General features: G+C 36.2%; 3 protein-coding genes across 3 annotated transcripts; all 3 read right to left on the bottom strand.

Moving 5' to 3' along the window:
* Window positions 1–1,867, bottom strand: LOC123715730 (motile sperm domain-containing protein 2-like). Its single transcript, XM_045670977.1, has one exon. It carries the CDS (start codon window positions 1,676–1,678, stop codon window positions 359–361), a length of 1,320 nt encoding a protein of 439 aa, XP_045526933.1. The 5' UTR covers window positions 1,679–1,867; the 3' UTR covers window positions 1–358.
* Window positions 1,868–2,606: 739 nt separating this feature from the next.
* LOC123715678 (adenosine 5'-monophosphoramidase HINT3-like) lies at window positions 2,607–5,468 on the bottom strand. Its single transcript, XM_045670901.1, has 3 exons — window positions 5,170–5,468; window positions 4,728–4,921; window positions 2,607–4,636 (listed from the first exon to the last, which is right to left on the bottom strand). The coding sequence occupies exons 1-3, from the start codon at window positions 5,363–5,365 to the stop codon at window positions 4,610–4,612; spliced, it is 417 nt and encodes a 138-aa protein (XP_045526857.1). The 5' UTR covers window positions 5,366–5,468; the 3' UTR covers window positions 2,607–4,609.
* Window positions 5,469–7,907: 2,439 nt separating this feature from the next.
* On the bottom strand, window positions 7,908–12,362 carry LOC123715649 (fibroin heavy chain-like). The gene is made up of 3 exons (XM_045670851.1): window positions 12,333–12,362; window positions 11,039–11,066; window positions 7,908–10,519 (listed from the first exon to the last, which is right to left on the bottom strand). The coding sequence occupies exons 1-3, from the start codon at window positions 12,360–12,362 to the stop codon at window positions 7,938–7,940; spliced, it is 2,640 nt and encodes an 879-aa protein (XP_045526807.1). The 3' UTR covers window positions 7,908–7,937.
* Window positions 12,363–21,748: the final 9,386 nt, after the last annotated feature.

Here is a 21,748-nt window from a genome sequence, read left to right as displayed (position 1 = left end):
ATAAAAATGTATTTAAAAAACTACCCTGTACCAGCACAAATTTTTTTAACACAACAATATTATATCCTTAACAATTGTCTATAGACAAGTTTCATAATAAATGCAATTTCTTATTATACTATCACATTGTCCCAGTGGTAGGAAATATTAATATTAAGTTTGTTCTTAATATTATTTCACCTAATAGATTTTAATTCAAAATATTATAATCTTCCTATTAAAAATACAGATAATCAAATTTAAAACCACTTCACAATTGCCTATCACAGAATATTTTACATCACTTGGTGTTTTTGCTTAATTTTAATAAACATTTCTAAAATGCTTTGAAACCATATTTCCTTATCGCATTACTTCTCTACTGTATAGTACATTTTTTTCCAATATTCATCCAAATAATAATATTAATAAATATTGAAACTGACATTATAATCATAATAAGAATTTGGTATTTATTAAGTGAGTTAAGATTATTTTGAATCCTCTTATACTCATTATCCAAGCTCCTATTGATTTCAATTAATGAATTTGTTTCAACATTCTTAACATTAATGTTTTGTTGTTTAACAGCACAAGTAAGCCTGTATTCATCAATGCTGCTTCCGGCACTTTTCCAAATTTGTCTCAATTCTGTTTGTGGCATATCCAATTTTGGCACATTAACTGATAAAATTAAAAATCTATCTTTCTCTACAGAACCTAGGTCAAACCCTGGTAAAACTATAATATCTATACTCTTAGAAATATGTTTAGGTAAAATGCCTTGATTTGGACGGACTGTGTATCTTTCTGGGGCTGTAGTACGTATTTTAAATGCAATAATGCCCTCCTCCATATTTGTTATCATAAGCTGAGATGAAATTTTGTGACCTATAGTTTCAAACAGCAATACTTTTGGAGGTTTTAATCTTAACATTTCACCAAGAGAATAATTATCATCATCTTCAACTATGACTGGACCAATATCTCGATGTTCAGGCACAAATTCAAATTTATAGTTATCCTTTCCACCCCAGCTTACTAAGGCTTGTTCAGGAGCAATTAAATCATTTAATTTATCCTTGTTTATTATTCTTAATCTTTCAATAGCAGGTGCTGGCAACATTTCTTTAACAATTCTAAAGCCTGCAGATAATATCCACGGCATTTGGAAAATTATTATATAGTTAATAAAATTTGGATAGTAACATTTAAGAACATTAATCATGTAGCTAAATAAGTTTAAATTCATATTATTTATGCCACATCCATCCATATCAAAGAATAATGTGACTTTTTTCCCACCCTCTTCCCTTTCAAGGCGTTCTAGCCAATATATAAAAACTTTTTTCAGTGCTTCAAGGTCCCTTTGATTTTTAATATAAGCTTTGGAATTCATAATAAAAAGTAAACAGCTGTCTATATCTCTTCCACGAGTGAAGTATAAGCCATCTTTCAGAATATCTAAATCAACATTAGCTTCACTAATATCATTAACATTATTGGTTTTTCTCCATTCCATTATGTTGTACAGCATATCGGCGGCTTGTTGAACATTATTTTGACTGTGTTCTAATACCCGATATAAATAAATATCACTTTTAACTTTTGCCAAATCACGAGAATCGAAAATTGGATGTGGAAGAATCTTATTTACTTTAGTCTCGTAAAAAAGTCTTATTTCAGCAAGTTTTGACATTATGGGATGCAAGTATAGATAATGTTTATTTTTAACCAATATTATTTAGTAAATCCTCTTGTAATTATATTTTTAAAAGCAAGTTCAATGTTAAATTTTCTTTAAAACTTTCAAGTTTTGGGAATTGCGGTATTGACTATTGTCATTTGCAAGTTGATATATGGAATGAAATTAGTCAAATGTCAATGGGACAAGAGTCAATGTTGGCTGACGCACAAACCGTGCAGGCCAAGAAAGGGGAAAAAAAAGAGTCAATGTGAAATGAAGTTTTCGTCACCAAAGTCCCGTAGACGCGGCGCTGTCAGCGTATAGCAAAATGTTGCCATTTTCCATCAATATTTGTCTAGTGGTCGAGTCTCGATGTTCCACTTCTTAGCATTCTTTACACTCATCTTCAGGTGTTATTTTTGCAAAAGCTGCAAAAACTGTGACTGTGACGGCCCTATCGCCCGTTGATGAATTAAGCTGTAGTAGAGGTTATTTTACTAGCGTAATCAGTCAACCAAAACTGGGCTAAACTTTCCAATATGGACCGTCAATTTAAAAGCCCATATTTTTCTTGTAGATAGTACTCACTAAAAGAAAGAGTTTTGCAAAGTTTTAGGTTGCGCAAACTTACGGATCATGAGATACATTTTTTAAAACTTTTCATACGAATTGGTAAATAACACGCCAATACAAAATATATTTGACATATAATTCATATCAAACGTCAATCACTTAGTGTTGGGTTCCGATTATTTTGAATACGAGAAACTAACTGTGATTAAATATGTATATATAAAATAATAAAATATTCATTTCATTGTTTGTAACTTTCTATATTATCTAATTCTTACTACAATTAACTGTTTACTTACTTATTTAATATCCAAAAAGTACCCAAAACCGAATCAGAGGACCCCACTATCCACGTGGTGTTGTCTGCCCTACCCCTAGAGTGTATATAAAAGTTCGGAGGCGCGCAGGAAGAGCGGCCCTCACCCGCTGTAACAAAGCACAGGCATACATTACGCCGGTTTTCTGTGTGTCAATAGTTTTACTCGCGTTTCGTGCGATTTACGGAGAACGCGCAAGTCTGGGTCCAAAAAATATATTATATATCTCGGGGCAGACGGAGCGAACTATCGAAGGCGCCGTCATCTACACTGGATTTCATAAATGTTAGTCAAGCGGACCCCTCCCAATTGTGTTGCGTTCAAGTTTGTTTTTTTTTCATTCTTTTTTTATTATTATTCTTTTATGTGTTTCGTGAGTAGTTAAATCATTAGTCTAATCATTGTTATGCGGACGATAGCACTCGGGATACTCTTAATACTAGCTTTGCAGCTATTTTTCGGACAGATTATGAGTATAGGAGCAAACTCGTGTCTGTAGTCGAAACTGCTTCGTGAAGTCTCGGACTCCGGGTTTTCCGCAAAAAAACACCATTTGTTACAACTCCTCCCTTCGAAGTCACTCTTTGAAGCCTCCAGCTGGGTTTTGACCTCATGCTTGCGGTGTCATGTAATGTATTACACATCGAGGATTCGTGCAGTCAGTACGTATTGTTACAGCGATATCAACGATCAACGAGTCGCTCGTGGCTCGCTCTGAGTGCTCGACCGGGCTGGCGGTTTTTTGGCGAATCTTTTGAGTGTTACGCATCGACCATTTATTCTGTCAGTACGCTGCACTAACTCGTTACGAGCGCTCGCAATAAGCAAACTGTTACCGTAGTATTTAAAATAATATTTAAGTATACTTAAGTTTATAAAGCAATATGTCAGAATGATGATAGCATTATGGACATATGTCAAAAACGAACACCATAGGTAACACAATAACATTTTATTAAATAATAGCTAACATAACTAGTAAAATAATAGGAACAATAGGAACAATAGAAATATGTAATGTTACGAGAAGTAATAATTCCTAACATTGCACATACATTCACACCAAAGAATGTTGTACAGAACATTTCACATAAAAAAAAATTACACAAATATAATAGTCATAAATCAGTTGTTTGGTACAAAAATAAAACTTAAAGTTGTATAACCCTTAACTCATTAAGATTTGTGTAGCTAATTGAAACATATTTTCTAGTACTTCGAAAAAATCATATTTAAATGTTACCATATAAAATAACCTAATACCACAGTAATCTTATTAACAAAAATATAATACAATTGAACCTATATATAAGAAGGTGGATAGACCTGGAAATAGCAGAAGGCATATGGCAGAGTGGCACAGTACAGAGAAATGGCAGGATTTGGAGGAGGCTTTTACCAAATGACCAAGGAATGAACAGTAATACAATGATAGATGTATACCAACATGTATACCACAACAATTCCACCACTGATTCACAGGTTTTGGAACCTAGATCACATTAGTATGGAGCTATTTTCATTATTAACATTGACATCTATCCACACATAAATTCTTGACATATTCTCACCTGACATTGCTTCCTCCTATACTGTGCTTGGGAGCACAGGGAGCAAGTTAGGGAGCTTTCAAGTATTACGTACCGAATTTGAAGGGGGGAGTCCTCTTGTAAAATGTTTGATGCAGGGTAGGAATTAAATTATGTGTTATTGATAATATTATTTTTGACTTTCCAGTACTTTACACCACATAATGGTAAGTTTTAGGTAGAAAGAGTCACTTGGGGTGGTCACGAAACGTTTTACTCAAATCAAGTCAATGGGGGTGGGGATGGGGGTCAAGAATCTCCAAAAATTGTGTCACGTAATACTTGAATGCTCCCTTAGTCAACTAATTGCTATGAAAAATTGTATTTGCAAGTTAATACTAAAAATTTATAGAATACTATTCATCTCTTAAATGGGTTCAACTGTATTTCAATCTAGGACTTCCACTAATGTACACACCACCAAGAAAAATTCTACAAAATTGGTATACATAGTTGTCAGCTTTTCACAGTCTTGAAGCAACATAGTCAGGCTGAAATTAAACATACAATAAGTGTTTCAATTATAACATTTAGTATTAAAATTTGAGTAGAAAGTTTCAAGAATTGTATATTCATACTTACAGACACAAACCAATATGAGTCCTTTTTAAATATCATCCGAGCCAAGAATCCCATTTCACTTTCTGGAGCTATTGCATGTAGATGTAAATGTTTTACACTTCTGAATGGTGGCCAGTGGTAACCAAATCTGGCATCATCCATGGAATAATTATTTTGTGACAGCATTTGTTTAGCTACAGTTAGCATTTTTTGCACTGTAAAAATTGTAATAAGTAATTTAAAATAAAAGCAACCTGTATGCAATTAGTACCAACATGAATGGGTATTAAGAGGTTAAATAAACCCAAACGAAATTAAGAAAAGAAGATAATTCTTTCGTATTACAAAAAAAAACAGAAACATTCAGTAAGTATACTTGGTCTGTCTTGATGTAGAATCGACTGACTATGCAGAAAGCACATTTTACATCAGGCTAAGGCTAGCCATATACTGTGTTACTTACCCAATGCAATATCGCTAGGGGTTAATGCTCTGGCATCTTCAATGTGCCGCTTAGGCACAGTCAAAATATGAAATTTGCTGGCCGGTTTAATATCTCGAAAGACACAAACCAAATCATCTTCATATAAAATCTCCGTATCTTCCAACTTATTTACAATATTACAAAAAATACAAGGAGATTTTTGAGAGAGACTCATTTTTCTGGGTGAAAATATTTGACTACGAATTTGAGAATGTCAAGGATTTTGACGTTTTGATGAAGTTTTTTAGCATAATACCACTATCTATAAATTATTAATTTAAAATTTTACGGCCGTTAGATAATATTTATTATAAAGTATTTTAATGACCAATAAATTTTATTGAAATGAAGTCTAAAGTCCAAAATGAATTAATAGTTATATTTATTTAAATAAGCGCCACCTGGTTCATCATAAACATACTAATGAATATTAAAAATTATCTGCACCATCAATGGTGGTCTCCACCATAAGATAATAAAGAAACCTTCGGTGCCGTTAAATCAAGCTGTGGTAGTTAATGATAATCTTCATGTGGCTGTATTTACTTATTCATACTTTATTGCACAATATAAAAACTTTAATTTGATGTTCAAAATATTAAACAATGTATTCTCATTAATTAACATATTGTGTTATTACTAAATGATAAAGTACATATCGCACCTTTTTTTTGAAAACGTTACTAAACGAAATTTTTACTAAATATAGTTATCAATGCCATTTTGTTTAAATCAACAAAAGGAATTTGATAGGTCTATTTAATTTCCCAGTATTTTGGTAGATGGCGCTAAATTTAATCGTTACTAAACTGAAATTTAAAACATAATTATTAGCGAAACCGTTAATACACAAGGTGTCACCTAGCATTTACGGAATTGACTTAAAAGTTTATAAAAAAAGTATAATTATTTGTTTAGGTACTGCAGGTTTTGACATTAATGTAAATTATATAATTATATATTTGATAAAGTGTGTTTTTTAGTTTAGTCACAGTTTATTTTTATACGACATTAATGCTAGGGGAATAATATTTTTAGTTGAATTTAATATTTAGATTTTTGTTTAATTGACCTGTGCATAAAATATCTTTAAAATGTATTATAATAGTTAGAATTTTTTACGACGGTTTTCGTAAATTATATAGGGGCAAAAACTAATGTGGCAAGCACGTGCCTCCAATTTGCTATACAAAAAGCCACTAATCGATTTATTGCGCGCCCAATTTGACATTTACACTTTTGAAAATAGAACAAAGTGGCGGTAAGTAACTGTCGTTTTAGATTAAGTTTTTTGGCTCTTTTACAAATTGGTTCAAACTAACGTTAATACTGAACACATTTGTATTTCTTGTAACTTGTAACTTGAATATGTTTTTGTAAGGATCTTTCACATACGTAACTTATTACAATTAGCACTAGACAATAATCCCATTTCCAATCATTTAGAAAAAATATCTCGGTTTTCAAAAATTGTAATCTATATTGAATTCTCATGTCTGAGACATGAGAATTCTGTATCTGTATATCTGTAAAATATCTGAGTCATGTTTGTAATCAAACTTCTCCGGATCGTCTCGATCGATTTTTATGAATTGTTTTGTGTATATTATGTAGGTCTGAGAATTGGTCAACTATTTTTATATATTATATTCAAAAATGTATTTTAATACACAGACAAATAATATATATTTTTCCTCGTAAAGAAAATGTTTAATATAAGTCATTATTTATAACAAGGTTTGCCGATTAATTTATTATGATATAGCCTGAACCTCTTGACTTTAATAATTAAATATTTTTAAACACATAGCAAGTTTAGTGTCAAATTATATCAAAAATTCACATTTGTGTTTTAATTGGGATTTTCTTTTAAACTATTTTCTTTTTTGCCTCCTTTTAAGTCTCTTGACATAATTAGGAATCTACTGAATCTATAGTTTTTATATCATGTCAATTTATTTGGCGGCATTATTAAATGGTAACACTGTTTGTGCTAATGATGCCGCCAAAAAAATCCGCGATTATCGTTTGTCAATCCTAAATTGTAAAATATTGTAAATTAATCTTAAAGTGAAAAACCATTCGTTAACAAAAATCAGTGTGGCGTAAGGCTAGCCAGTTAAACATAAGTGAAAACTTAAATTACTAGACAGAGTGTTAATAGATAATGATGATGGTATTAATTTATCCCTAATGGGAAAGGCAAAGGACTTTAGTCCATATAAACATGTTAATAGACAAATATAAATTTGCAAATTAAATATTTATTGGTCATTGACAAATTTAAATTACGCTTTTCCAGACAAAGCTTGTTTAACAGCGTATTTGAAAAAAGACACTAAGTTAAGAGTACATTTAAACTAATTTAGTTATGAGTATTATGAAAAGGTGGTGCGTAGTGCGCTAGAAAGAAATACACATATTAATGAAACTTTTGGATTAACGGAATTGTCAGTTGAACTGACTTAATATGTATTATTTTATGTTCGTTCGAATAATGCAATAAATAGCTGAAAATAATGAAAATGTAGTTTTCTGTAAATATTTGAATAATTGATTGTTAAAGGTTTTTTTTGTTGCTGTTTACTATCCTTGTTTATTTTTTGTACCTTAGGGTGTGATACCAAGTTATTTTGTCAAATAAATAACGGTTACACTTGATACTTATCAAATTCCTCATGACATGACATGAAACGACATCAAATAAAAAACAATCATACAGATAATAAATGTATTTAATAAAAGGATTAGCCAGTAAGGCTTGATGCTAAGTTTACGCCTAACGAAATCTCAGCTTTCTTCTGTGCTACAAGTCCACCGACTAGACCACCTGGACCAGAACTGCCGGCTGGTGAGTCATCACAAGGCTCTGGCGCGCTATCTCCGCCGGTACCAGAAGCCACAGCAGTAGCAGTACCGCTTGCAACAACGGATCCATTTTTTCCAGAAGCTGCCACGCTGGCTGCTGTTGCAGCAGCTGTACCACCAGAACCATTAGAGACCGCAGACGCGGCGCTGCCCGCTACAGCGGTGCTTCCATCTTTTCCAGCAGTTGCCACACTACCTGCTTCTGATGTAGCAGCAGCTCCATCTTTTCCAGCTTGTGCAACACTACCTGATCCCGCTTTAGCAACAGCTCCATCTTTTCCAGATTGTGCAGCACTGCCTGCTTCCGCTTTAGCAACAGCTCCATCTTTTCCAGCTTGTGCAGCACTGCCTGCTCCCGCTTTAGCAACAGCTCCATCTTTTCCAGCTAGTGCAACACTACCTGCTCTCGCTTTAGCAACAGCTCCATCTTTTCCAGCTTGTGCAACACTACCTGCTCCCGCTTTAGCAACAGCTCCATCTTTTCCAGCTTGTGCAGCACTACCTGCTCCCGCTTTAGTAACAGCTCCATCTTTTCCAGCTTGTGCAACACTACCTGCTCCCGCTTTAGCAACAGATCCATCTTTTCCAGCTTGTGCAGCACTGCCTGCTCCCGCTTTAGCAACAGCTCCATCTTTTTCAGCTTGTGCAACACTACCTGATCCCGCTTTAGCAACAGCTCCATCTTTTCCAGATTGTGCAGCACTGCCTGCTCCCGCTTCAGCAACAGCTCCATCTTTTCCAGCTTGTACAACACTACCTGATCCTGCTTTAGCAACAGCTCCATCTTTTCCAGCTTGTGCAACACTACCTGCTCCCGCTTTAGCAACAGCTCCATCTTTTCCAGCTTGTGCAGTACTTCCTGCTACTGATTTAGCAACAGCTCCACCTTTTTCAGCTTGTGCAGTACTACCTGCTACTGATTTCGCAACAGCTCCATCTTTTCCAGCTTGTGCAACACTGCCTGCTCCCGCTTTAGCAACAGCTCCATCTTTTCCAGCTTGTGCAACACTACCTGATCCCGCTTTAGCAACAGCTCCATCTTTTCCAGCTTGTGCAACACTACCTGCTCCCGCTTTAGCAACAGCTCCATCTTTTCCAGCTTGTGCAGTACTTCCTGCTACTGATTTAGCAACAGCTCCATCTTTTCCAGCTTGTGCAGTACTACCTGCTACTGATTTAGCAACAGCTCCATCTTTTAAAGCTTGTTCAGTAAGTTTTTCCTTCGCTGGTTTATTATTTAATAAAGCTTTTGTAGGTACATCAGGTTCAGGTCCTTCTCCGTCAATTACAGAGTCATCGCCAGTTGTAGTTGAAGGAGTATTAGATGGTGAACCATCATCACCAGATGCTGGTGTGTTTGATAGTGAACCATCGTCACTAGGCAATGTTGAATCAGGAGACTCGGGGTTTGTTGGCGAAAAATCATCAAGGTCCGGAGTGCTTTCAGGACTAGTTGGTGATTCAGGATTAGAACCTGGGCCAGCTGGTTCGGGATCAGGATTGGAACCGGGTGCGGGAAGATTAGGTTTTAATCCATCTAATCCTGGAAAAGCTGATTTAAGTTTGTCTACTCCTCCATCTGGGAACGCACGAAGATTTTCTGGAGATTTGATTGCCGTTAAGCAATCTATAGGCACTGATTTCCAGCCTGAAGTCTTCTTGAAAGCAGTTACAAAAACGTCCAAGGAAACGGAACTTTCTACGCCTATACATGAATCAAACGCCTTCTTCCAAGCTGGCACAAATGTAGACGGAAGACCTTTACATTGACCAAACGTTGTAAGTGACTTCTGGATTAAAACACCAGTAATTAGACCATCTTTAGCTCCAAAGATGGAAACCATAGTTTGCACAAAAACGTCAACCGAAAAACCCTTATCAACGGGGCTTCCATGGAAAATACCATCAGGCCAGAACCCAGAATTAAAAGCATCTAGAAAACCGACGGCCGAAACAGTCTTCTCCGCTTGCAACGCTAATTTGAAAGAAGTTAAGAAGCCTTCGGAGATCAGGCAATCCTTGACCTTCGCGACTTCGACAGCAGATCTAAAAGCGCCAATAAAGTGATGGAAAACTAATTCCTCTTTCGCCTTTTTCGCGGCTAAGGCCGTCTTGAATGCTGTGACGAAGGCATCATTGACAAATGCTTCTTTGCCTCTGCAAGTTTCTAGCGCTATTTGGAATGCTGCAGTCAATCCAACACATACGGCACTATCACTAGTTTTCACCGAACCAAAAGCTGTTTGCAATGTGCTGATGAACACATCAACAGAGATTCCATGGCTCCCAATTCCGTTGGCAAGTCCGTTACCAGTTATTCCATGTCCTAGACTTGCACCTGTAGCAAGGGATGCGCCAACTGCTGCTGTAGCAGCTCCAGAACCAGCCACCTCTGTTGCTACGCCAGCTCCAAGGGCCACCTCTGTTGCTACGCTAGTGCCGAGAGCGACAGGCCCCAAAGCTGGAACATTGTTTTTTATTTAATAATAAATTTTAGTCTTTATTGTGTATGTGTAGTAAAAAACATGCAGAAAATCCTTTGGGCAAATAGTGAATGTTAATCCTGTTAACCATTACAAAGTTATTATTATTTTTTATTACCTTAATATCATTATCTTTTCTGCAATTAAATAGTTTTAGGATACTTTAGTTTACGAATTAGTTTCTCAATATTGAAAGACGTATTTTTGACACAACAAAGTAATATATTTCGTATGTATAATACGTATTCATTTATTGTAAGATTAAAGTTGTCGGATAGTCGGGGAGAGTCACGCACTTCACACGGTTTCTTATCGTAACCGCTTCGTCGTAGGCCCTCAGAGATTGTGCATTTGAAGCCTGTTTCACCATTAGGTATTTCTAAATACGCAACACACTTCAGACATCCAAAACCATTGCATAAACGCAAAACCCTGTAACCAAGATCCGTAATGTTGTAGCTTGCCTGAATATTGTTTAACAATATAAATATACTTACTTGGGTACGCCTGCGTAGAGATAAGACACTGTAAAAGAAAACACTTGTTAAAATAAAGTTTTACATAAAGTGTATAAACGGAGTCTTATAGCTCTATAAATAGCGTTAACTTTAAAATAATGCAGTTGAACTGTTTTTTGTAAATATATATGAAAAGAAAAAGCATTTATTCGTACGATTTTGTCATTATGTTTTACACCAGTACTCGATCGGAGTGAAGGTCTCCAAATTCATCACTTGTAATTTGTTTCCACAATCTTCGAATCCTGCCCCGCTATTCCTTTTATTCCTTTAAAACTTAAACCTATATACTATTTTTATAAATGATTGAAATGATTTGACCAAAACTCCTGAACCTTTATAAAAAAATATTTCAATCCAATTCCAATAATTAATATTTCAGAAATAAAAATAGCGCATCTTAATAAGGCCATAATAAAAGTGGAAAACTTCGTGTCTTCTCCATCTACACGACACTGGCGAAGTACCTTGTGCCCAGTTGGCATAAAGCCATAAACAAGAAAAAAAAGTGGAAAATATAATCGTCGTGGCTGTAGTTTATACATTTTTATATTGATTGGACTACGTGACAATGTTGTCATTATAATAAGGTTTGGACCTCTCACGACTGTTATTATTTATGATTCCCAGATATACTGATATACACAAATATTAAAATATACTAAACACTATTATCTGACACTTCAGGGACCCAATAATCCAGGTGTGACACCTGTGTTCCATTTACGGTCGGAGCACAAATTAAAATTAATATTATTCTCCGCCTTTAGTGAGTTGGGAAGACCCCAGCCTATTGCCTCTTATATACACGAATTACGATATATGCCGAGACTAAATATGGCACAGATAACTTATCCAAACCAAAATTAAATGTAATTTTAGTTCACCATATTACCGCGTTCAGCTTATAAAACTCTATAATCTATGTTATATTTAATGCATGTTGTTGTATTAAACACTCCACGCTTATATATTTTGAGATGAAATTATAAAATTCTGGCTTTAAGTTACTTGATTTTAGCGGACATTACTAAAATTTCATGCGTTTGTTAAAGCCAAATGCATTTTTGATATATGTCACGCTTATACCTAGTTGCTGGTGTATAATGGCTTTATGCACAGCATAACGAAAAGCTGTTTTTACAACTATATTGATTAATAATTGTCAAGAGCATGTTTCGTAATATGAATAAAAACCTAATTACAATAAAACTACTAAGTAAAACTAATTAACACGTGATTGTTAAACAAGGTATTTCATTAAAAAACTTACCCCTAAAATCACTACACCAATCAGCTTCATGCTGTCGAAGTAACTAATTATTTCCCATCTAGGCCTTTTTTATATAATATAGACAAAAGAACATCTGTGACAATATTAAAATTAGTATGTTTGGTTATATGTTAATTAGCTAACACTAATTTTGCATACGGCAATGTTCGTTTATAATTATCAGTGTGATATACTGACATTTAACTATTTTCACAGTTAAGTGGACTAGAAGTTGAATAGAGGAAATAGGATAATTATAAATAGGTATCCATGACGTCATCAAATCACAAGGCAAGTCGTCATAGCAATGCTTGCACAGACTTCCATATCTATTCCCAAAAAATAAGTTACAACAACTTACTACGTTGGTCTGGGAACCCTTGATCGCACGGGCCAAGATCGGGCGGTGAAGGAAGTTTTTCTGAGCCGGCTTATGATCGAAGACCGGTAAGTTTAGGTAACGCTGGATACAGAGTGTAAACGGACCTGCTGCAACTATAAGCCAGCATTTGCCGTTGGCACAGGACAGGGTGCCGATTGTGCCTCTTTGTCGCTCGTTCCGCGCTTAAATGGAACGCCTCAGAGCGAGGTAACGCCTCATTCCCGATGAGCAGTTTGGCTTCAGGCCGGCCCACTCGTGCGTTCATCAAGTCCATCGAATCACGGAGCACATCCTCTCCGGGATGAATAGCTCCCTGAAACCGAGAGCCATGGGTGCGCTCTTCTTCGACATAGCGAAAGCTTTCGACAAGGTCTGGCACAACGGCTTGGTTTACAAGCTCTACCACCTTAAAGTGCCACTAAGACTCGTGCGTATCGTACACGACTTCTTGTCCGACCGCTCAATGCGCTATCGCGTAGGAAGGAAGGAAGGAACGATATCGTCTCCTCGCCCCATCATGGCCGTAGTCCCTCAGGGCTCGGTCCTCTCGCCCCTTCTGTTCACGCTGTATACCGGCGACATCCCTAGGGCTCCCAATGTGGAGCTAGCCCTCTATGCCGATGACGCCGCTCTCTATACCACTCACAAAGATAGAGGTGTCATTGTGGACAGACTCCAGACCGCTACCACGTCATTAGGCTGAATGAATGGTTTGATGAGAATGGTTTCGGAAATGGGGCTTCCAAATAAATCCCGAGAAAAGCGTAGCAGTTCTCTTTGCCAGGGGCAACCCCGGTACTAACGCTAGGGGAAAATTTCACCTCAAGACAGAGGTAACCCTATACGGGCAAGCCATCCCATGGCAAAAGTCCGTCAAATATCTAGGAGTCACGCTCGATAGCGGCATGTCTTTCCGTAAGCACATAGCCGCCGTTCGCAAGAAGGCCTATTTTGTCCTCTCTCGCATCCATTTTCTCTTAAATAAAAGGAGTCACATGTCTCTCAGACACAAGGTGACCTTGTACAAGGCCTGCATCCGACCGTGCATGACATACGCTAGCGTAGTCTTTGCGCATTCTGCCCCCTCCTATATTCACCGGCTACAGGTGCTTCAGTCGCGATTCTTGAGAATCGCGACCGGTGCGCCTTTCTATGTGAGAAACGTCGATCTCCACCACGACCTGGAGCTCCCTACCATAGCTCAATGGATGAAGTTGGCGTCCATACGCCACTTTGACAAGGCTAAACACCATCCCAATCCGCTGGTGCGTAAAAGCATCAGCAATAATAATAAAAATAAAAATACACAGATTAGGGTAAAAAACCGCCTTCACCGGGGAAGGCGAGGACCTTTACTTCGTACTTCGCTCACTCCAGTGAGCTTCCGTCCTGGCCTTCAGGCGATTGACCACCCCGCGACGGCCCAAGCCGAGGTTCGAGTCTCACAGGTCACGCCCTTGCGCTAGCAGCGAGATAAAACGCCATTCTGGCAACGCAAACAACCCGAGCTGAGCCAACAGCGAGATTCCATTCAAAAAAAAAAAGATGTAACGCCGCATGATTCGTGAGTGCAACCATCGAATAATAAGACGAACTCACGTCAAAAAACAAAGATTTGCCCTCTATCAGCAGTAGGCATAGTAAAATAGGAGAACGCACAAACATTCTATTGGAAATAACACCCAACAGTGACACGACATTCAACAATGAAGAATACTAAGAATTATAAGTTTTACTCAAAAATCGGACATTATCATGTATCGTATTTATATCTATACTCGTTACACAGACAGATAAAACGTAGGCTCTTTATATATATCGCGGCTATGGATAATATTTAAATAAACAATTTGAGGTAATTCCGTCTGTTTTTATATCGATATATATTCATATTATTTCGGCTATAAATTAGGACGAATTTAGCATCTGCTCGTTTCAAATCCCCTCGAAAATTTTCAAGGATTTTGGAATTGAAAGTATTGGCAAGGAAATTGGCTCTAGTACCATGGGTATTTATTTATTTAAGTTTACCACATTATAATACTTATGGTTCTAGCTATATTTTCTAAGATATATGCCAATTTTAGTAAATGTTACAAAAAAAACCATTATAAAAACTGCGGATAAGGGGTGAGATAGGTACTTAATCAGTAGCGTGGCAGGGCTGGCAAAATGCCACGGGCCACCGACCCAAGAGGGCCCCTGCAAAAGAGGCCGCGAGCTCAAAAATTGTTATTTTTATTACATTGTAAATGTATGCAGGTTTCCTTACGTTTCCTTCACCTAAAAGCTAGCGAATAGATGATGAATACATTGAGATATTATGTTCTCTGGATGACTGCAATACGCATTGGGCCAGCATGGGGGCTACAAACCATTCCCTCTCGCCTAAGAGAGGAGTTATTATTGTGGCATTAGTGGGACATTACAACGTGTAATTGAGTTCGCTGAAAATCTTGAAGTTTATTAAAATTAAACTGATAACGTGACGATTTTAACTGATAGCGCCCCATCAAAAGAAATTGCCACGGGCCCCAGATGGTATAGTGACGCTACTGCACTTAACAATGCTTTCTTTTAAGTATCAGCACACTACGTATTATATCCAGCATGAGTACTGTGTTATGGTTGCAGCTCCTTACAAACTTTGTGTAATACAAAAAAAAAACTTGGCGATTAAAAACAGTGGCGGAGAGATTATTGCCAGTTCTTCTCTTCCGTTCTATGCCCTTGATTTGAGAACTGGCAAGCAAGAATAATAGAAGCATTTAAGGTATATTTCTAATTTATTGACGTTCATAAGTGTACATTGTGATATCGATATGAATAAATTATTTTTGACTTCGTCTTGACTTTGACTTGACTTTAACTTGACTTTGACTTTGACTGTTTAATCCGTTATAATCCCGAAGAATTCGATAGAGAGGTGCCTCCTCGGTTGGTTTTTGCAGACGATTTGGTAAATTCTGCTGATTTTCCAAATATGGGCGGGCATTCACGGTACACAGTTTAAAACTATATGAATATATAATTCGTGTCGACGTGTCTCTAATATATAAGTAAATATTTTATACACAATTAATATCCCCTAACAAAAGCTATTTAGCCGTGTAGGTTTCTATGTCCGCATTTAGCACTCGTTAACGTAAAAAAAACATCGTGAAGAAGTCTACATTAGACCCTAGAACTTCATGGCCAGGCATAGTAGGACCTACTTGCTTATTATTAAAAACAAATGATCACGAAACAGATACAGATATCTGAAGCTCATTTAAAAAGTTGTAGCGCCACTGGTGTATATTTAAGAAATGCTATTGTAACAATAATTGAGCGCACCCAATGTGCCATTCTTAAGAAATCCTATAGGAAACCTTTCCGCTACTGAGCTTCAAAATTGTTCAAAGGAACAATGCTTTAATTAATAGCAATATGCAGACTTTTCTGGAAACAAACACCTACACACCACACACACAACGCAAACATATATATAACGAACCCAAAAAACTAATTTCTTCGCCCAACGCTTTCTCTCCTTCCGAGATCCTTTCATCATTAACCACTTCCTTAAAAACAAAATTATCACCAACATTTCATAACTCACATTACATATACTTACTAAAAATCTCAAAGAATATCTTATCAACCTGCCCTATGTACATACATACATTCTTATTGTGTAAAAATTGTTAAAATATATATTTGTGCTACGTAGATATCATAAAAGAAAATACAGTTTATATGTTAAAAGGAAGAGACTGGCTGCCCACAACACGGAATCGTAGTGTGCACTTTGCACTGGCCCCCACACTACCTTTACCTAAATATCCTGTATATTGTGTATAATAAAGTTTTTCTTTTCTTTTTCTTTTTATTTAATATCATGATATAGTCTAACTCTTTAAACCCTAGGTCATGATCCCCATGTACATCTAATTAGAGTAGCATCGTCCACTTAGCTCAATAAACAAACGCATGTCAAGGGAGCAGTAGTGGTTATGGCGTGCGACCCTGAGGTCGTTAGTTCGATCCTTAGCCGTGCACCAATGGACTTTGTTGTTTTGACCGTCTCCAGTGGGGACAAAATAAGTCTAAGGAGTTAAATTTTTATATTATTATATTATATATTCTGGAAGCCATGTTGTATTTTCAAAAAATACAAACAATTTTAAAAAATGGTGACTTTCACCAGTATAATACTCGAAACAGAAATAATCTAAGCGTACGGCTAACCAGGCTCCAGAAGATAAACAAATCCTTATATGGAAATTATATTCGGTTTTTCAAGAAACTCCCAAGCGAAATTAGAATTAGAATTATCACTGAATAAATTCGAATCTCTCGTTAAACGTAATTTTTCAATAAAGTCCATTTAAGTGCAACTAGGCGGAGCACAGGCAAAAAGAACAGAATACTGGAGCAAGTATTAAACTGATGCCCAAGGTACCTTCAACTCAAAGAAGGAAGACAGTTTAGAAGGTGGATAGACCAAATCAAGAAAACAGTGGTGAAGAGTTGCACAGTGCACAGAAATAGCGAGATTTTTGGGGAGGCCCTTGCCAGACACAGATAGAGAGAATGAGATGTAAGAAATATAAATGGTCCTTCCATTGGATTGCCTTCAGTCTCGTGAGTCTCGTGTCTTGTCCTGTGACAGATGCAACAACTCTTCTGCTGTCGTAATACGCGTCCAGTAACGTTACGAAACCATGATTTTTTTCCTTCCACCAACACACTGTTTCCCTAGATTTTACTTATTAAAATTAATTGAAGTAAATGGTAGCTATTATAGCCCAGCTACTCAACTTTCCGTTCTTGTTCGGCATAAGTTTTTTCGACATTCCAACTCGATTAAGAACTGTCTCGTTAAGAGACCCTCTGGATCCAGCGTATACGTAGCATGCGACGATAACACCACGATGCCTCTAGGTGCTGGCGGGTATCTTTTTTTATTGTCCAAGCTTAGCCGTACAGAAAATCTGGCCAAAGGTGAACACGGACACAGAGTTAAATTTTTTATTTCAAGTTTTTTTTTATCAATCGTAGTTTATATAAATTGAAATTAAACTCCCTATAGTGATATTTTCAAATAATGGTTTGTTGTAATGAAAATCATTCTTTTTCGAATTCTTCTATTGTATTACTAATTGTGCAACACCTCTCTTAATGCTTTAATAACTCGAAATACTGAACTGATTATGATAAAACTTAATTGTTCCAAGTTAAAAACCTCATTTAAATGAAAAAAATCAAAATAGACTAAATTTTCGAATAATTTGTGGACAAATATACACTTACGAAAATTAGCTTACGTACTTAAAAGCTCAAATTCATCACAGTCCCAATTTGCAGATTCTAAAGAGATTATTTCCTTACTACTTTCAAGTCTAGGTATAGTAATTTCACTTCGAAAAAAATATTTATGTCCACGGTACAATTGTACAGTCGCGACAAGCTTGGTATTGAAAATTACATCATTAACCAAGCCCTAGTAATTAAGAAATGGCTTTCCCTAAACTACATTTCAGATAATTATTTTAGCAGCACGATTATTTGGATCATTAATTTCGCATAATCTATGGTAACTCGATATACACCCTCTGTTTATCAAATTATTTATTATCTGTGCACACGTTCCCGCCCTTTTGTAAATATTATGACACGCCGCCATCTTGATGATTGAGATGTCTAATGAAATTAGTGGTCAATGTTGGGCTTGGGGATAATGATAATGTCTAAAATCTAGGATGATTTACAAAGCAATAAAGATTGTGATTTATATTATTTCACAGAGTCTATATATACAAGTACATAATTTGAGAGAGTGTATATATAAAAATATGTCTTATGGTAGCTTAATTATTTATCTAAATATCGATTATTATTGTCGATTAATTAGAGAATTAGTCGACGATAATAATCGATACGATTAAAGATCATTGTTAGCATACGACTTGTATGTTTATAAAGAAAAAATAAACGATTTCAAATGTAATATTATCCCTTGGTATAAGTGTACTGTTATAACTTTAGTATTACATCATTTTTATCGTAGGGTAAATACAATTTTAATGTGTAGGAAATAAATATAATTTTATCGATCTCCCCTAGCTACAACTATTTATTTAACAAGTATTAAGAACCACATACTTAACACGTTATAAAAATAAGGTTTTAATAAATTTACTATAAGAAATTATCACGCTACAGATAGAGAAATCTAAAACACAGAAAGAACAAAAGAAGGTTTATTAAGAAATATTTTATTTATTTATAAAATAACTTATCAATTCAATTGCTTACAGTTCTGATTAGCTAACGTATATACTCAAACGTACCCCGGAATCTAGACTTGACATATGTCAAAGATTTTTTGTGTTTCTATAAAGCATTTGTAATTCATAAATCTTTAATGGAAAATCAAATATCTTAAACCGTATACAGAAAGAGAGCTTAAAGTTAGCGCCAATGTTACATAGAAATCGGTAAAATATTTTACCGGTCTTTAGTAATTTTCGAAATTTTTAATGTTAACGAATATATAAAAAAATTCTTTGCGTATTTAAAGTGAAATATTTACACAAATGTATTTGACTTCTTATTATGCAAATTAGCATAACATTTAACGATTGTAAAACAATTATGCGTCATTTTTATTTTCGTGTAAGGTTTTATATTTCGATGTGAGTTTTGGATTTAAATTAGGACCATAGACAAAAAGGATTTGCCTTGCACTCTTCCGTCTCTTTCTGTTAAAATGTGTTTAAGCTGTAACGAAAAGAGACAGGTGACTACTTAAATCGGAGCAAATAAGATTAATTTTATTGTATTTTAAACCGTCTTTAAAAAAGGAGGTTTGTTTGTTCAGATATAAGGAATTTGATTATGCTAAAGTAGATTTCTCTACCTGTTTCGTGATCATGTTATTAATAGTCAAGTGGGTGATCAGCCTTCTGTGTAATTTTCTATAGAACAGGGGGCAAACTGGCAGGACGCTCACCTGATGATAAGTAATACCATGGACATTCAATGCCAGGGCACTTGCGAGTACGATGCCGGTCTTTTAAGAATTGGTATGGTCTTTTATCGAAGGACCGTAAGTAGAATTGGTTTGGAAATACCTCAGTGGGCAGCTGAGTCTACATAGTGGTGCTTGGCAAAAGCTGCCTTAAACGCTCAGTTACGGAGTCTGACAACCGTCAACTTCGGGTAAGGCAGGTTGCCTTACTATGTTTTCCTTAACAGCACAAAAAATATTAAATCCGCTCATAAATTAAAACCTACCTTCTTCTACGTCTTGCGCCATGACCGCGCTACCACCTCGTTCAATTAATTATCACGGGTAAAATCCAGGGTAACAGAGTTGGTATAAGGAAAAAAATCAGGGCTTCGTAACGGTAGTGGAAGCGTATTGCTACAACGGAATAGTTGCTGCATCTGGCACAGGACAAGACACGTTTTACAAGACTGACTGCCAACCAACTGTAATGGAGAGGCGCCAAAAGAAGAAGATTAAAGAAAAAGTCCATTGGTGCACAGCCGGTATGCACATCTACGACCTCGGGTGCACACTCTAACCACTACAGAACTTATATATGTCATTTTGTTTGTCTAAAATTTTCTGGGAACTAAAAGTCATATGGTCCACAGCGATACTGATATCGAATTTCAATTTTAGAACTTTTTGGTAACCTAATTTAGTATATTGCATTCATTTGTCATTTGTTTTTGTGAATTATCGGCAAATCTAAAACTCTTGTTACACGTGAAAATGTAGGTTCATTTTCAAGCGAGAAAATTTGCGATGATTTATTATGATTTTCGTTGAGGGCTTACTCAACAACAAAGCATGGACGTAGCAATCTCAATGATGATCCGCGTCCTTTAATAGCGACTTCTGAAGATAACATCAGTGCGACGTAAGATAGAGGAATATAAAAAAGTGACCTATCAGCATATACGGGCAAGCCTAGGAATTGGTATGAGTCAAGGTCAAAAAATATTACACGGACATTTAGGCGTCAGGAGGCTTTGTACCAGATGGATTCCCCATACTTTAACCGACGATCAGAAACACCTTCGCATGGACTGGTGATGATTGGACTATGGCAGGTGTCGAGATGATGAGTCATCCGCCATACATTTCTGACGATAACGATGAAATTTAAGGTATTCGCTTTACGAACCCTGAAGATGCGATGAAAGCGTACGAAAATTCTATAGTAGGGACCCTAACCCTAACGAAGAATGGGCCCACTTCTCAGTGGTTCCATCGAATGCGACCATGTGTAGAGAGGAACGGAGATTACTTTGAAAAATAATAAAAGTATTGGCAGCTTTCTACCTTTAACATTAAGCCGTTTTTCATTTTCTAAACATTTTCAGTGTAACCTAGATAATACGTTTTTTTAACACCAATCTTTTCCCATTCTCTCAAGCTGACCGGTCCAAAGGAGTCTTTCGTCTTTAGTTTTACTATATCTGATAGACTCAGTGTTTTATGACAAGTTCTCATCTTTGGCTAAGCAACAAGGGCAAACGGCAGAAGGCTCATCTGATGTTAAGTAATACCCATGGACACTAACATTGCCAGAAGGCTCGCAAGTGCGTTGCTGGCCGTATAAAATTGTTATTGATTCTCAACTCATAGTTACTAACAGCACTTAAGTATTGCTATATAATAATACATCTGTGGTGTTACAACCCCAAAGTGGCCCTTGGTCACAGATTACATCCGTTTCTTCAGCCTTCTGTCTTATGCATTTTTGGATTTGACACATTCTTGTTTCCTCACGATGTTTCCCTTTACGACAGAAAATTCGCTTACGCCACAAGATCAACACTGCTCTTCGAATTTTCTTGTTACTGAGATCAAAAAATAAAATAATCGCTAGAACTTTTCCAGCCAGAAAATCTGATAAGTGTAGGTGTCGAGACTTACCCTTTGTAATGACATTAAACGCCCTCCAATTTAAATATTTACACAGGTTGTTAAATTATATAAAAGTGCAAGATTTCAAAAACATATTTACCAAGC

The sequence above is a fragment of the Pieris brassicae genome, chromosome 10 (assembly GCF_905147105.1).
Source record: "Pieris brassicae chromosome 10, ilPieBrab1.1, whole genome shotgun sequence".
Classification (NCBI taxonomy): domain Eukaryota; kingdom Metazoa; phylum Arthropoda; class Insecta; order Lepidoptera; family Pieridae; genus Pieris; species Pieris brassicae.
The sequence above is the reverse complement of the archived record's forward strand: the minus strand, read 5'-3'. Positions and strand labels throughout refer to the sequence as shown.

Excerpts from the sequence above, each read along its gene's own strand:
- LOC123715678 (XM_045670901.1), bottom strand. The coding sequence starts at position 5,365 with ATGAGTCTCTCTCAAAAATCTCCTTGTATTTTTTGTAATATTGTAAAT. Across the intron at positions 4,922-5,169 it reads CCCTAGCGATATTGCATTGG|TGCAAAAAATGCTAACTGTA; the intron begins GTAAGTAACACA and ends CAATTTTTACAG. Across the intron at positions 4,637-4,727 it reads ACTCATATTGGTTTGTGTCT|CCTGACTATGTTGCTTCAAG; the intron begins GTAAGTATGAAT and ends GTTTAATTTCAG.
- LOC123715730 (XM_045670977.1), bottom strand. The coding sequence starts at position 1,678 with ATGTCAAAACTTGCTGAAATAAGACTTTTTTACGAGACTAAAGTAAAT.
- LOC123715649 (XM_045670851.1), bottom strand. The coding sequence starts at position 12,362 with ATGAAGCTGATTGGTGTAGTGATTTTAGGG. Across the intron at positions 11,067-12,332 it reads TTGGTGTAGTGATTTTAGGG|TGTCTTATCTCTACGCAGGC; the intron begins GTAAGTTTTTTA and ends TTTCTTTTACAG. Across the intron at positions 10,520-11,038 it reads CTCTACGCAGGCGTACCCAA|CTTTGGGGCCTGTCGCTCTC; the intron begins GTAAGTATATTT and ends ACAATGTTCCAG.